The 16,785-nt window shown below is 34.7% G+C and overlaps 1 protein-coding gene across 1 annotated transcript in view; it reads left to right on the top strand.

Moving 5' to 3' along the window:
• The window catches only part of ARFGEF1 (ADP ribosylation factor guanine nucleotide exchange factor 1), a 144,392-nt gene that overhangs the window by 111,475 nt on the left and 16,132 nt on the right, over nt 1-16,785 (top strand). The window contains exons 23-33 of the mRNA XM_032421730.1: nt 256-346; nt 5,023-5,063; nt 5,157-5,326; nt 5,688-5,839; nt 5,979-6,151; nt 6,967-7,127; nt 8,191-8,321; nt 11,192-11,321; nt 12,401-12,536; nt 12,618-12,756; nt 14,471-14,543. Of these exons, the coding sequence (XP_032277621.1) occupies nt 256-346; nt 5,023-5,063; nt 5,157-5,326; nt 5,688-5,839; nt 5,979-6,151; nt 6,967-7,127; nt 8,191-8,321; nt 11,192-11,321; nt 12,401-12,536; nt 12,618-12,756; nt 14,471-14,543 (1,397 nt within the window). The remainder of the gene's footprint in view (nt 1-255; nt 347-5,022; nt 5,064-5,156; nt 5,327-5,687; nt 5,840-5,978; nt 6,152-6,966; nt 7,128-8,190; nt 8,322-11,191; nt 11,322-12,400; nt 12,537-12,617; nt 12,757-14,470; nt 14,544-16,785) is intronic.

Below are 16,785 nucleotides of genomic sequence, written 5' to 3'. Positions count from 1 at the left end.
CAGTGCCCCTAATTTGTTGATCTCTGGAAGCAGAATTTGTCTTTATAACCATCCATGTCTATATGCCACTTAGTATAGCTAATGAAGCGCATTTGGCCCTGATATAGGTCACTGATGCCAAAAGCATTATTTACCAAAAGCTTTATTTCTTTCATTAAGAAAATAACTGATTTCAGAAATATGTTTTAGAACTATAAGTGTATTCTTCTACTGAATTATTTTCAAACTGAAATAACTCTCTTTTATGTGTGGTAGTTGGAGGAAATGTGGACTGGAAGCAGATAGCAAGTATTCAGGAATCCATCGGAGAAACCAGTTCTCAAAGTGTTGTTGTTGCTGTAGACAGGTAAGGTATTTATTTTATTCCCTTTTCAAATGAATACTGTTTCAATTCTGTAGCATTTAGGTACATTTTGCTCCATAGTGGTTAAAAAAGAAAAATTATTGCCAAAATAACTTTCCTTAAGTATTATAAGACTATACTGTGATATATGGTGATTTTGATGATGAAGTACCTATAATTTTGCTCTTTAGATCATGGAATATAGGAAGGAGATAAACAGTATGAAAATTTAACTTAAAATAGATATTAGTGGACATTAGGGAAATGGTAATCTTGATGAAAAAGAACACATGTTTTATTTTCTTCATAGAAAACTAATTGGTCTTATTATCCCTATATGAAAATGGAGTGTTAATCTTTCAAGTCCTATTTGATATAAGATTGCATTATGGGTAAGTGAAGGATTTGCTGGCAATTCTCATTGCAAGCTTCTTTGGAAAGGACTTCAGAGCTTGTATAGTATATATATTACCAAGTATTCCTCATTTTTAGTTTGTTTTCTAAAAGTGAACCCGTACTAAGTGTTCTTTTGAAGATTAGCTTTTTCTAGATGAATGCCCAAATATTTGAAACTTAACATTTTACAACACTGACATTTAAATTTTTTTATTACTTGTGATGAAACTGTCCAAAATATAATACGTATTTTTTCTTAGTGCTTGGAGACTTACACTAATCCAGAATTTTACTTCAGATAAAACTTTTTGCTATAAGTACAGACTGAGCTAGAGTATTCAGTGGCCACTGACCCTGGAAATATTCCCTGCAACTTTTTCTTTGAAAAGAACTCTTAATCTTCACTTGCTGACCTTTTTTTTTTTTTTTTAATAAGGGAAGGAGGTCATTTGCCTTTTCCTTATGAAGGCTGAAGAAAGATTGCATATCCTCTTAGACCCCCTATATAACTTGAAGGCTTACCATGTGCTTGGCACTTTTCGAAGTACTTCCTAGGTATTACTTATCACTTAATACTTCCAGTAACTTAATAAGTATTAATATTGTCCTTAGTTTATAAAGGAGGAAACTGAGGCAGAGGGGGCCTAAATAACTTGTTCATCCCCACAACTAATCTTGTCTTGATTATTGTTGCAATAACGGTTTCATCCACAAAGAATTTTGAGGAGTGGTGCCAGGACATAGACTCAGGCAGCATGTCTCTTGAATGTACATTCTTACCCTCTCCACCGAGTCTCTGCCTGCATGTACAACTGGAGAGTCGTGTAATAATGTCTGCCCTTCTGTTGTCAGGGTAGCTTGTTTCCAAATCATTTTCCTGCCTTCATTGTCTTTATGAGAATCTCTTCAGGCAAGAGTTAACATTTTACCTACTATTTATTTCCATAGTATATTTTATATGACCATAGCCAGTTCTAATTTATCCATCTATCCACTGTTTGTATGATAGGCCTCTCCATTTTAAGAATTTAAGATATTTTAGAGGGGTCTTAACACAAATTCTGTTAGTACTTTGTTGTCTCAGATTCATCATCACCAGATAACTTCTGCAAACATAAATCCAATGTCCAATTTTATACAAAACCTCAACATTTAAATTTTAGCTTATAATAAAAGCATTAAAAGTTACATCTTTGATTTACTATGGGATTATATTCTTGTGTGGTACTTTTCACTTTCTTATTAAATTTCTTCTGAATTTCTCAGTATTAGAGTATATTTTCATATGTAATATTCTGACTAAATTCATAAGCTGAGTCAGATAACTTAGGTATTCAAGTCAGTGGTGTGAATATTGTTAGGTATCATCCTGGAAAGTTCTGTACTTGTCTTGTAACAAGTCATTTTCTTGTCCTTAGGTCTGTTGTTCTGAATAATCTGTTATGACAAGTATAGGAAGTAAACATGAAAAAATCAAAGTAGTTGTTTGGTTTTTTTGCTTAGTTATTTATAGCTTCTGTTTCTTAAGAAAAAAATATATGATTCTATTAAAAGCTACTTTGTGCAGGAATAGATTTTGTCCAGGAATGAGTTACCACTAAAAGTTAAAAAACAGTACCATAGTTTTTGTTTTTTATTAATTTTAAGCACACCAGATCTAGCTTTATATTGGCACATCTCACACTTTGGAACATTGTCTCCTATCAGAAAATACGTGTAGCTCATCCCCAACTGCATTTGCTCATAAATATCTTCGGATTAGGTCTTAGAAATAAGTGCTACCTCTGATATTTTCACTGTGAAAACTTTTTACATATACAGTAATTTAGTTTGCCTCTGTATTATATACAGTTTAAAGTTTATGTGGTCCAGAATCTGCAGGTTTTGTCAACCTTTTTTTTTTTTTAACTTTTTTTTTTTGTATTGCTGCATTGCTTTTCATTTTGTGGCTGAAGCAGTAATCTATCATTTTGTTTTCCTGCTCATAGTTTTTCAGCACAGGTCTTTTAATATTAACACACAAGATTTTCGTGCATCCGTCCTTTGCTTCATACAAGGAATGTAGAATCCATTTCATAGACTGATTTTGTGAAACATAGCTCTGTCCTCTTGCCTTAGTTTATGAAGGCTTAAGTTTAAATGCCTCCACAGACTGCTATGCTCTACCATATGGCTTATCTGTAGTGGAGCATTACTAGAAATAAAGTGACCCCTCAGAGGCTACCAAAGTGAGTAGGAATTTGAATGCCTTTTTTCAGGATGCATGCTCCCCCTAACTTCTGTCACCCTGAGTCTATAAACTTGTCTGATTGCTACTGGTATTTCTTTGTCCTTGTTTTCCATCATTTCAGGGCCTTCAGAGAATTTGTTGCTTCTTTCCCCTGTAGTTGCATATAATGTCCATTGCTTTACCCCTCTACTCTGCCATTTGCTTCCTTCTCCGTTTAAAGAATTTTTTTTTCTTTTTTTCCTCTCTTTTCTTGTTGTTTCTCCTATATACTGTTTAGTTTTATCACTGTGGTTATTTTTTTTTTTTATAGCCATTGCCTATGTACCTGTAGTTTGAGAAATCACCTAATGACATTTATAATGTGTACTCTAGCCATGTTCATTTTTGTTCATGTGAGAAATTTGTAGCCTTTGTATATTTTTAATTTCTGGATCCAGTCTAACCACTGAATTAAACGGGGCCTTTATTATGCTATTTTTTCCCCCAGATGATGTTCTCAGCCAGATCTTTGAATTATTATTTTGTTCTGACGAGTAATAGAGGAAATCTTAAAATATTCCTTTAGCAGGAGAACCAGAGTGTGAGTCATCATGTCAGTTTTTTAGGCTGTTTTTCCTGTCTTGTATTTGTTACTCATTGCCAGGACACATGGACAGACATACAAGGGCACTGAGGTTAAAAAATCATGATATACTCACAACATGGATATAGTGGACATAGTAGGAAAAAAAAAACTTTCAGAATATATTTTAAATGTTTTATGTTTTGCTCAGGTAAGTGTGAGGCAGTATATCAAAGTAGTTAAGAGGGTGGACTCTAGGGGGGTGCCCATCCTGGTTTGAATCTTAGCTGTAGGACTTACTAGTTCTGTGACTTTGAGGAAGTCATTAAATATCTTTGTGTCTCAGTTTATAAAATTAGAAGTTATACCAGTCCCTACTTCACAGGCTATTTGTGATTACTAAGTGAGTGGCTATATTATAAAACACCTAGAATAGCAGCCACTTCGTGGTTGTTGGTAGCTATTACTGTTACTATGATTACTTTTTATTTCTTTCTCTTTTTTTTTTTTCAGATTTATTTATTTTAAAGAGAGAGAGAGGGTGAGTGGGGGGAGAGGGGCAGAGGTAGAGAGCATCCCAGGCAGAATCCACAGTAAGCACAGAGCCCGACACGGGGCTCAATCTCAGATCACGACTTGAGCTGAAACCAAGAGTTGGTCACTTAACCAACAGAGCCACCCAGATGCCCCAGATTACTTTTATTTCTAAGCTTAATATTTGACCTGCTTCTGCCTTTAAGGTTTCCTTTTTGCCATGCAAATCCTGTGGTACACAATGTAAATTGAGGAATATCAGTTCACCCTGGAAGGCGCATCAAACCCTTGGTTACAAACCCAGAGCATCAGTAAAAATGCAGACTTTAAAAGGACTAATAGGTTTATGCTGAAATATTTTATGAAACTTTGAAACAAATAAAAACCTTAGTGAAGAAAGGTGGGCAAAGCTGGACAGCACAGCTTAACTCTAAACATTTGAATTTTCCAGGACATGTTATTTAGCCACTCCTTGGTTAAACTATTAGAGACTATTTGCAGCTTCTGTTAAGTTGCTTGTAATTTAACATAAATGAGTTTTAATCAAATGTATGTTACTTGTAAAAGCAAAGAATTTTTCATCTTAACATGCTTAATGCTAGTAGATAATCAGGAAAAATTGAAAAAATCTTCTGTTTTGTACTGTGCCAATTATCAATTAGTTTTACAAATTGGTATTTTCCTTATCTTAGAGTCTCATGTTGATCTAGTGTTTGTAAGCTTACTAATAAAATTAACAATACATTCTTATTCTATTATCAAATGCAAAGGAGGGAGAGAGGAACATCCAAACTGTACTTGTTATGAAACAATATGTTAACAATATCATTTGACTACCTGATTTTTTGTTCCCTTAAACCAGATTTAAAGTAGCAAGTACCTCAGGCTACTTACTTTTGAATTGATACAACAGAAGTAAGACTTTATAAATTTTTGAATTATGTTTCTTTTCTTTAGAATATTTACAGGGTCTACAAGACTAGATGGAAATGCTATTGGTAAGTATATACATTTATTTCACTTAAATTGGTTTTTTGGCTAAAAGACTTGAAAGTTAAGCTAAAAAAAATGTAAATCTATTTATATTATAGTGGATTTTGTCCGTTGGCTCTGTGCCGTGTCTATGGATGAATTACTTTCCACTACACATCCAAGAATGTTTAGTCTACAAAAAATAGTAGAAATATCGTATTACAACATGGGAAGAATAAGATTGCAGTGGTCTCGAATTTGGGAAGTTATTGGCGATCATTTTAATAAGGTATTTGAATAATTGTAGGATTTGCTTACATTTGTAATGTTTTTTGTTGTTAAAATTCCTTATAATGTAATTGAGACTTTTTTCTTTTTCTAGGTTTTTTAAATTACATTTTTGTAATTAAAATTAGAAAACCCTTTGAATCTTTTTTTTTTTTTAAAGAAGTGATTGCTGTGGGTTTTAAGAATTTAGTTAAAATATGTTTTTCTTGTTGAGAAATATTGTTAGTACACCTAGTGCCTTTGTGGAGAATTTTAGCATTTACCTATCTGTGCTATTAGTCATATATTTTTTCTAAAACAAAAATGAAGAAATAGATTTTCACTGCTGACATTAGCACCCTATATTTCTGTTGCCATTACAGGTTGGCTGTAATCCTAATGAAGATGTAGCTATTTTTGCAGTAGACTCCTTGAGGCAATTGTCAATGAAGTTTTTAGAGAAAGGGGAGCTTGCTAATTTCAGATTCCAGAAGGATTTCTTAAGACCGTTTGAACATATAATGAAACGGAACAGGTATTATATTTGTTGAATTGCTTAATATCAGAAAAATACCTTATTATTTTCCACCGCAGGGGGAAAACAGAAGAAAGGAGAAAAAAAACTGATGGGTTTTATGTATATGCATATCCAAGCAATTATATTAATATTTTAGGTCTCCAACAATTCGAGATATGGTTGTACGGTGTATAGCACAAATGGTTAATTCTCAAGCTGCTAACATTCGGTCTGGATGGAAGAACATTTTCTCTGTGTTTCATCTAGCTGCATCCGATCAAGATGAAAGCATAGTGGAACTTGCATTCCAAACAACAGGGCACATTGTCAGTGAGTATTCTTCTGCCTGCGTTCACATTTAAAAAAAGAAAACAAAACTTTAATGTGTTCAGAAAATAATACAAAAGTAAGATCACGGGCCTATTCTGGGTTTTAAGTTTACCAAGTTTTGCCTGTAGAAACAGAGTACATAATGACAGTAATATTGTTACTACGTTATCATAGTTAACATCTATTGAATGTTTACCTTGTGGCAAGAACAGTAAGCACATTGAATGTGTTTCCTTCCATGTTTACAACAACTCTATGTTTACAACAACTCTATAATGAAATGTCTTCATTATCCCTTTTTAAATAGTTCAGGAAATTCAGCCCCGGTGAGGTTAAGTGACTTGCATAAGGTGCATGATGGAGTTGTTGGGATTCAAAGCCAGGGAGAGGTTTTTGACCACTCCATTACACAGCCTCCTTAAGGGAGAATTAAATACTGAGAATGTAAGTTAAGCCTGTCTGAAAGATGATAATGATGACCATCATCATTTTTCATAGATTAAGAGACTGAAATACAGATAGGTTGAACATAATTTTGTATATTCAACTCAACAACTACTGATTCGGGACGTACTGTGTACTGTCACTGTATTATGTGCTGGGTTTATAGTGTAAAGAAAACACAGACCTGTGTCCCTCTCCCCACTACTCAGGACAGTCAAGTAAGCAGTAATGACAGATACAAAGCCATGTCTGTTAGACATCAAAACCCTTCACCTTTAAGTATGCTTTACATCTGGGGGTTGGTGTTTTTTGGTGCAGTTAAGAATAATTGAAAAACTAAAATTACTTTGATATATTTTTTACCCTTTTAGCTCTTGTGTTTGAAAAACACTTTCCAGCGACCATTGATTCTTTCCAGGATGCAGTGAAGTGTTTGTCTGAATTTGCGTGCAATGCAGCTTTCCCAGACACAAGTATGGAAGCAATTCGACTTATTCGCCATTGTGCAAAATATGTGTCTGATAGACCTCAGGTATAGTGTCATTTAGTAAACAAAATTTTGCTGAGTATTTATTTCCAGTCTAAGATCAAAGTTTATTTGGGAATTGAGGGGATAGGAAACGTTTTTCAGTAAACCCCAAAATTATCTGAGCTTGATTCTGACTTAAGTGATTAGTAATGATAGCTATCATTTATTAAAGGAGTCAGGTCTTTGTTTTTCCAAGTGTAATGATAGCTGTCATTTAGTCTACGGCCATACCACCCTGAACACGCCCGATCTCAGAAGCTAAGCAGGGTTGGGCCTAGTTAGTACTTGGATGGGAGATAGCTGACATTTATTAAAGATGTCACGTGTTTTTCTATTTCACACGTATTAACTTGTTTAATGTTCTTAACTTTATGGGACAGGTAGTGTTATAGCCCCATACAGATAAGGAATCTGAGGCACAAAGAAGTTAAAAAAAATGTGTCCATGGTTGCAGGGCTAGTAAAGGAGACCTAGGGTTTGAACTGAATCCTGTGTTTTTAGCCTTTTAGCCCATACTGTTTCTTGCATGTGGTGCTGTGCAGTACTGAAGTTGACTGTCTATGGATGAGTGTGGACTTAAGCACTGAAGTAAAAAGTTGAATTGGCAACCTGGCTGCCAACCTTAACTTGCGTCTCTGAATCTATCTCTGTAACTATTATCAAGAGAAGTGATGCATTAGATTTGGTAGTAAAATTTTTTACTACATACTAATGTGGACCTATGGGGGTGCTTAGTACTTTTTACATACATTGACTCATTTGACCTTCACACTTCCCAGGGCGGCTGATAAGGCTGCGTGTGTCATAACCAGGGAAATGATAAAAATGCAAGCCTGATTTAACCTGGTGAATAGAATAATACAGAAAAGCTGATGACAGAGTTGAAGCCGAAACCAACTTTGGAATTTTAGTGCAGTGCTCTTCATAGGCAGTTATAATCTCCATCTTTCTATAAATTGTTTATCAAATTGCTCACTTTCCATTTGTAAAGCATTTAAAAAATTTTTTGGAGAAATAATACAGGTGTTATGTTTTGCCTTAAGTATATCTCCCTTTCTTCCTGAAGGCTTTCAAGGAGTACACAAGTGATGATATGAATGTGGCGCCTGAAGACAGGGTTTGGGTCAGAGGATGGTTCCCAATCCTCTTCGAGCTGTCCTGCATCATTAATAGATGCAAATTAGATGTAAGAACCAGGTAACAATCAGTGTTTGTAACTATAATTTTGAAAGGCTCGTTTTGACCGCAATGAATTTTTGTTTTGTGAATATAAGTTCAGTAGTTGAAGGCCGTAAGTCCGTAAGTCATGCATTTTATCAAATATAGTAATATTTGATAGGCAGATTTTAAAATATGTTAAATGGAACAACAGTAAAAATGGAAATACTACTTTTCCTTCAGATTTTAGTCTAGCATTTCACTTTGAGCTTTAGCTTCTATGTTAATTTAATAATGTTACACAGTCTGTCTTTTCATACATTTGTTTCCAAATAAAAATTGAAGTTAGTGGCAAAATTTATTTTCCTGACAAATGCTAGAAAAATCTCAATGCACGTCCTTGGTCAGCTTTAGAAAAAGAACCATTTCTCTTTGAAGACTGGTCAGTAACACAGTTTTGAATAATACAGGTCTATTAACAAAGAAGTGTGCTCTTTCAAAAGTATATTCTCAATAAAAGATCTATATGAATGTATAGTCCATTTGTGAAGAAACTATTAGGGATATAATGCAACTGGATAAGCATTCAATATGCTCTTCTTATGTTACAGCTCATGTCACTCCCATAGTAAAATTTTTATCCTACAAAATTTTTACTACCAAATTGAAATGATTGATTTGTGTATCCTGTTACCTGTCAACAAGTGCTTGAGACACCATGAGTTCAATCATATGTTTAAATAAAATCTGTCTTTTATGTATCCCCTCTTCTTTTTAGGGAGAATCATTGGTCATTTGGGCAGTTAACTTTATTGGATTTTTTAAATTGGAAAGGTAGTAAATAGAGACTTGTAAGATATCAGCGATAGGACTATAATGAAGGAATGAACCTTTCCTTCCTCCTCTTATGCCACAGCCACCCTTATCCCCATCCAAGGTGGAGTTGATACATATCCTAAGAAATTTCATTTTTATTTGTTATAAGAGAAATTTTATAAAATTAGGTAAATAATCCAAAATAGGACTCAAACCTTAGGAATTTGTCATAGAATTTAATAATCACAAGAACACTATACAGCATTTTAGACATTGAGAATTGTTTGGCAGTGGACCTGTTAGGAACTTGATAAAATTCAAGATAGCCCCTGATTCATGTAAACTAAATTATTGAGATTTACAACTTTGAATTGTCCAGCCACATCATTGGAGCAGCTAACATATCACGACTGACACATCATATAAACTCAGCACCCCCTCCCTGCCCTTGTTTCTTTGTAGAAATTTATTTGATGAGGGGACCTTCCTGCTTCCTTAGTCTTTGAGCCTGTCCTTGTCTGGGACCATCCTGCTTTCCTTCTTGCCATATCCCATGTTCAGATTATGGATGAGTTCTAGCTGTTAAAGAGAAAATATGTATTCTAGTTGATAAAGGAGAGGAAAGATATGAGTAAACTTTGTTCAGTAATGGCTTTTTCTTATTTTATTCCAGGATTTGTAAGGGCTGATATTTAGATTACATTTGAAAAATGTAATACCATGATTTGTATAACAGGTTAATTACACAGTACTTTCACATGTGTTCTCATTTGATTGCCTCAAAATTCTGTAGATTGAGGGTTGGTTAATTAACCTGGGGTCTCACATACTCTTTTTCCCTGTACCAGCAACTTAAGTATTGCTTTCAAAAAGATTTCTTGAACAGTGAAAATCCTTGGAAACCTCTGTAGCTCTGTGGGCCTGGAAGAAACAGGATTCCCACATCCCCTTATCCCTAGCTGTGGGAGTTAGCATCCAGTTACTTAGAGTGGGAGGAAATGGATTTCAAGCTCAGGAGATGGAGGAAGAGGGAGCCTTGTTCCATTGTAGGGGAAAAATGAATTCCAACAGGCTTCTCCCAAAGAAGAGAGTATGTTTCTTCCACAGGAATTTCTTTACTACGGTTCCTTTACTTTAAATTACACACATTAGGTATCTCTTACGGATCACATAACTCTTATGGATCAAATAACTGCTGTGAACTTGCTGAAGGACCAAGCTACCATAATGTACTTTACACGTTTATTTAACAGTTAGTTATAGCCTCCTGTGTGCCAGACAGGAATTAAGCCCAGAGGTAGCATGGCAGCAAATGAGCTGGACTGCGAACCAGTCCTTACGGAGTCTTTAGATAACATTTGGTTCTGGCTTACCATCAGACTTCTCAGAAATGTAAACCTTTTTCTAAATGGAAAGATACCTATTTTGCTAGAAGAAAGTAACATGTAGAGAAAAGATCAAGCTTTTTAATGGTTACATGAAGGGATTATTATTTAGAGGAAGATAATAAGGAATCAGGAAGGCAATGTTGAGTTTTTAATTTTAACACTTATTCAAAAGACAGTGAATGTGGTACTAAGCAGTTTATTTGTTTAGTAAATACTTACTGTGTGCCTCGTGGGTGACAGGCATTGCTCTATCTCTGGACTATAGTAGGAAAAAAACTGCCCACATGAATGTCTTAGTGGATCAGTTCCTTTGGTTTCTGGGATATCTTTTTCAAAGAGTTATAGGACTTTTAGCAACACTTTAATTGCTCATACAGTATCCCTGAACTAATTTTATGATGATCACTCACAATCTTTAATTTCATTTACAATCTTAAAATGCTGGGATGATGGGGTGGGAGTGGAAGAAAAGTGAAATAAAACATTTTAAGGCCAAGGCCTTGGGAATTTTCTCCTACATGATGCGTCCCAAAGAAACCAGGTTTACAGTTGAAATTTCTTAAAACTGAATCTCTTATGTTAGTTTAAAACCAGTTTTAAACTTTTTTAGTAGCTTCATGACCTCTAAAAACTATTTTAAGAGGGGATTCTGATGTGGCATACTTTTTTGTATTACAGCTGTCCACTTGTGTTCTATCGTTTTAGGGGTTTAACAGTAATGTTCGAAATAATGAAAACTTATGGCCACACTTATGAAAAACACTGGTGGCAGGATTTATTTAGAATTGTTTTCAGAATCTTTGACAACATGAAATTGCCAGAACAGCAGACAGAGGTAAGAGAAAAATATTTTCATTTAACACAGTCAAGTTAAAAGGTTCTGAACATTTTCTCTAATACAGTTTAGTAGATAAAATCAAGTACCTGGAAAAGAAAAAAAAGTTCCTAGAGAGTTTTTCATTATAATAAAAAGTATGTCTTTATAAAGAAAGAACTCTAGTTGGGGATAGAATCTGAGTTAATGAACTGGTTGTTTTCAGTGTTTTTGTTGAACTTCCAGTTTCTTTCCTCATTTTAATATTGCCACAATTACAGACACCAGTAACTTTCTTTAGTATTCATAGTGACATCTTATTCTGAAGTGAGTACAGAATACATAGTAATAAGTTTTATTTATTTTATTTCAATGTCTTTTACTACAAACCAATTATAGTATGCATCTCAGTAAATGTAGGGAGAGAGCCTCAACTTTTCTTGTTTTGTCCTATATAGCTATATTAAATGCAGACATTAGGGACACTGACCTGCGCGAAGTTTTACTTTAGATCTGTGATTTTTAAATCTACAGGTAGACTCTTACTGAAAACATCTAAGTAGACATATGTATATGCACTGGCACAAGGATTAGTCCTTTATGTATTTAAGAAAAATAAATAATTTATACTTATTTTGTATGGCCCTGTTCACCATTTATGGTATTTTCAAGTAAGCATACTTCATGAGAGTTTTATTTTAAATTTATGCCAAGCACACTTGGATAAATTCTTATTTCCTTCCCCTTTATTTCTCTTTTATGTTCTGTCATATTACGGAGCAAGACCAGCTGTTGATATTCATGCATATTGTTTGAGAAGAGTCATAATGTTAATAGCAAGACAATTCAATGATAATTTTTTAAAATCAAAAATAATGCAAAAAATAGTTAAAATTATTTTATACATAAATTGTGGAATAATGGAGAAAAAATAGATCTCAGATACTGAGTCGAGGTGAATGTAATATTATAGAGGGAAGAAAGTGCTCTGAAAGGAACATGGACAGGCTTAGCATTTTTAAATATGCAAACATATTTCTTCTTTAATTCTGGTTGTTGACGAATGGTCTGACCTTCTTTTAATGACTTTTTTCCCTTAGAAAGCTGAATGGATGACTACGACTTGTAATCATGCACTTTATGCGATCTGTGATGTATTCACCCAGTATTTAGAAGTACTCAGTGATGTACTTTTGGATGATATTTTTGCCCAGCTCTACTGGTGTGTGCAGCAAGGTCAGTCTATAGCAAATAGTGACACAAAGTGTTAAATGTGGCCCTGGCAATATATAAATGAATTGCTCTTTTCTTTTCCAGACAATGAGCAGTTAGCACGATCTGGTACAAACTGCTTAGAGAATGTTGTTATTCTGAATGGTGAGAAATTTACCCTAGAAATCTGGGACAAAACTTGTAACTGCACACTGGATATCTTCAAAACCACAATCCCACATGCGTAAGAAGATTTTACTCAACTTTATATCTGTATATTGAATGATAGACATAAAAAGTTTGATAGTAACTAGTGATTTTTTTTTTAACAAATTCTTTTAAAAATACCTCAGTGTTCCATGAATTTGTATTTATTGCAAATCAGACTCCTATAAACCGTAACAAATACTTGAATTAAATTCTTTATAAACCAGACACTTTCAGTCTGATTCGTCATATGGTCATTGGTCATATTGAGGTGATTCTACTTTAATAGGGTTTTATTTTTATTTATCCAGATTAAAGCAAGCAGTGGTTTTGAATTTTAAAAAAGCAACAAAAAACTAAACATATATTTCAGTTACTTTAGATTTAATAATCTAAGGAAAATTTATTTGCAAATGTATTTTATAGTTAATTGTCATCTTCTAATGAATTAGTTTGGAATTGAATTGTAGTGAAGGAGTTTTTATCAATGGAGAAACTAAGACACAGTCTCACTAAATGACTAATAGCATCTGGATTATTTGTAGGACATACTTGAAGTTACTTCCCAGCTCAGCCTTCGGGGCTCTCTGACCTATGCAAAGTTTTACTTTAGATTTACTATTTTTAAATCTACTTAATAAGATGCTTTAAGTCTTACTTAAGTCTTACTTAAAACATCTTAAGTAGATACATGTGTATGTACTGGCATAAAATGATGTATGAAAACTAGTTCAGATTTTTAAGCATCATAAACTTTTTCTGGACATGAGTGAAATATGTTTGCACTGATACGATCCCCTTGTAAGTATCCTAATAAATAGGACATTGGAAGTCAAACAAAAGGGACACACCTCTAGGAAAGCAGTCTCTAGGTGGGTCTAAACTAAAAAGACAAATATTGGTCAGCTTTTCTTATTTTTTTGGTGCACATTTTGTTGGAACAATGTACTTGACAAATGATCCATTTTTGTCAGAGTTTATCTGTAGCCCTTATGTCAAAAGACAGTATGAATTCTTGCCTAGCTGTTGTCCCTGTGAAGTCAACAGAAACCAGCCAGGCTGAACATTCTTCTTTGTTTGTTTGTTTTAGGAACTGCCTCTGTTTTAATTTATTGAATTACAAATTCAGGTTAAGATACATGATCTTAAAGATCATCTAATAAGCATTTCTTAATAGAAAATAACTGTACTAGAGTTCTTTCCAAATGGAATTGAAATGATGTATCTACCATTGTCTGCTCCATTTCCCAGGAGCTCCTGCTTCTCAGAAGCAAGAACTTGGGCCTTAATCATCTTTCTATTCCAAGTACCCAATCCAGGGATGGCAAGTTAGTTTCTTCTTTTGGGCCAAATTTTATTTCATTTATTTTTATACATTAAAAAAAAAAAAGAATCTAAAGAGATCCATGAATTTTTGAAAAGTCTCAAACTTTTCTCAATCTTACTTTAGGAAATACTTAGAAAAAGTGAGTTTAAAGTTTTTGAAACTTTTCAGAAGTGTTTTTTTTTTTTTTAACTGATGACCAGAGTACCCTTTTGATTATATTATATGCTAGTCAGTTGTTTTCTGGAAATACATATTTTAAACTTTTTACTAGATTTTTTTCAGCAAATGGTTTTTAGCAGTAGTCAGAGAAGGATTATATTGTTTTTGGCATATTCTTGGGACTTTTTTTATGCCTGTTTTAAAACATGTTGAATGTGTCATGTTTCACACTCGCAGTGATTGGTATGATTTGGTATTTTTAAAGGCTCTTAACCTGGCGTCCCTCTTCTGGAGAAACTGTTCCCCCACCTCCATCTCCTGTGAGTGAAAAACAGCTGGTAAGTTTTCATAAATAAATCATACTTAAAATTGCTTGTGAGAAGTAATTTTACCATGGGCCAGATTCTTTTATGTGAGTCCACATCTTTAAAAAAGATGGCATAAATCTGTCCAAAATTCTTAGGTTAAGCTTCATAATGGTAAATTTCCCGGGTGGCTAAAATTTATCTCTGTAAGTGCCATGAAGGAGGTATTTTAAATTATTTTATAATGTAGATGGTCTGAGACATAGAGTAAAATGACGTCAAGAGTTTTAAGAGCCAGGTATGAGATTATGTAAGGATTTCCATGCCAAGGGGCACCTGGGCAGTGCAGTCGGTTAAGCATCCACCTCTTGATTTCAGCTCAGGTCTTGATCTCAGGGTCCTGAGTTCAAGGCCCACATTGGGCTCCATGATGGGTATGGAGCCTACTCTAAAAAAAAAAAAAAGGAATTATAAAGGATTTCCTTACCAAGCTAAAGATATTATTTATTTTAAAATTTTAATTTGGATACAATTTAACCTATGAGAAATTGTACAATAACAGTTCAAAGAATTTTAATATACCCTTCACCCAATATATTTGCTTCGTAGGTCTGCCACAACAAATTACCACAAACTAAGTGGCTTTAAAACAACAGAAATATATTGTCTCCCAGTTTAGGAGGCCAAAGGCCCAAAATTAAGGCATCAGCAGGGCTGCATTTTCTCCAGAGGCCTTAATGGAGAGTCCTTCTTTGCCTTTTTCAGTTTCTAGTGGCTCCTGGCAACCCTTGACTTGTACACACATCATTCTAATCTCTGCCTCCATTTTCACATGGCTATGTAAAGTCAAATCCGTTATGTGTCAAATCTGCCTCTCCTTTTTTCTCTTTAAAGGACACTAGCCATCTCTTATGTTTGTAAGATAAGATATAAGCCACCTCATTTCAAAATCTTTAATTACATCTTTAAAGACCCTGTTTCCAAGTAACCTTCCTAAGTACCAGAGGTTTCAACTTTAATATACCTTTTTGGGGCCACTGTTCAACCTATCGCAGTTTCTACCCTCTGGCACCCAAAAATTCATGTTCATCTTTCAGGCAAAATGTATTCATGCCATCCCAGTATTCCCAAAAGTTTCAACTCATTATAGCATCAGCAAGTCCAAAATCTGATCTAAACATCATATCAAAAGTCCCAAATCTCATCATCACAGCCATCTAGATCAGGTATGTGGTCTCTTCTGGGGGCATCATCCGTCCGCATCTGTGGACCTGTAAACCGAGAAAACAAAGTACCTATTTGTAAAATACAGTGGTGGGACAAGCATAGGATAAACATCCTCATTCCAAAAGGGAGAAATTGGAAGGAATAAAAGGGTCACTGGTCCTAAACAGGTTCAAAACCCAGCAGGGCAAATTCTGTTAATTTTTAAGGTCTGAGGGGCGCTTGCGTGGCTCATTCAGTTAAGCGTCTGTCTTCAGCTCAGGTCATAATCCCAGGGTCCTGGGATTGAGCCCCGCGCCTCCCCCCACTCATGCTCTCTTCTCTCTCTCTCAATCAAATAAATAAAAATCTTTCAAAAAAAATTTTTAAGGCCTGAGGATAATTCTCTGTACCTTGATACTCTGCCCTCTGGGCCCACTGCTCCTTCCTATGTCCCTGCAGCTCTGCTCTCTAAATCATTTCTTCTTAAAGGTTAGCATGTGTTTGCAGCCATGTAGCCCATTTCCTGCCTTTAGAATCCCAGAGATCTGATAACCTTCATTCATTTTATCCTATGTCCCTTTCAGTCTAGGCTGGCTGTGTTTCTACTGGTATATCATTCTTAAAATCCCTGTGGGTCTCTCATGTATGTCAAGAGGGTTATTCATGGAACCTTTCTGGATAACTTCATCACTCTTCCAGGCTTCTGCTAAGATGTTTGATTGGATCCATTGGATCCACACACCTAATCTCTTTCAACAAAATGTTGTCTAACTGTCCAAAGAAATGTTTTCATAACAATGAATTTTCCAATTTTGGCATCCTTTGCAGTTTATCCTTCCAAATTATCAAGTGCTAGTTCATTTTTGCTTGGTAATTCCTTCCTCAGTGTATCTCTCTAGCCTCTCATTTTTCTGTAAACACCAAGGAGAAACTGGGCCACACCTTTAACCTTTTGCTTGGAAGTATCCTCAGCTAAATATCCAAGTTCATCACTTAGAAGTTCTGCCTTCCCCCCAGTAGTACAACACAGTTGAACCAGTTTGCTGCTGCTGGATACAGATACCACCTT

Source organism: Phoca vitulina, unplaced genomic scaffold (genome assembly GCF_004348235.1).
Source record: "Phoca vitulina isolate PV1807 unplaced genomic scaffold, GSC_HSeal_1.0 scaffold25, whole genome shotgun sequence".
In the NCBI taxonomy this organism is placed as follows: domain Eukaryota; kingdom Metazoa; phylum Chordata; class Mammalia; order Carnivora; family Phocidae; genus Phoca; species Phoca vitulina.
The sequence above is the reverse complement of the archived record's forward strand: the minus strand, read 5'-3'. Positions and strand labels throughout refer to the sequence as shown.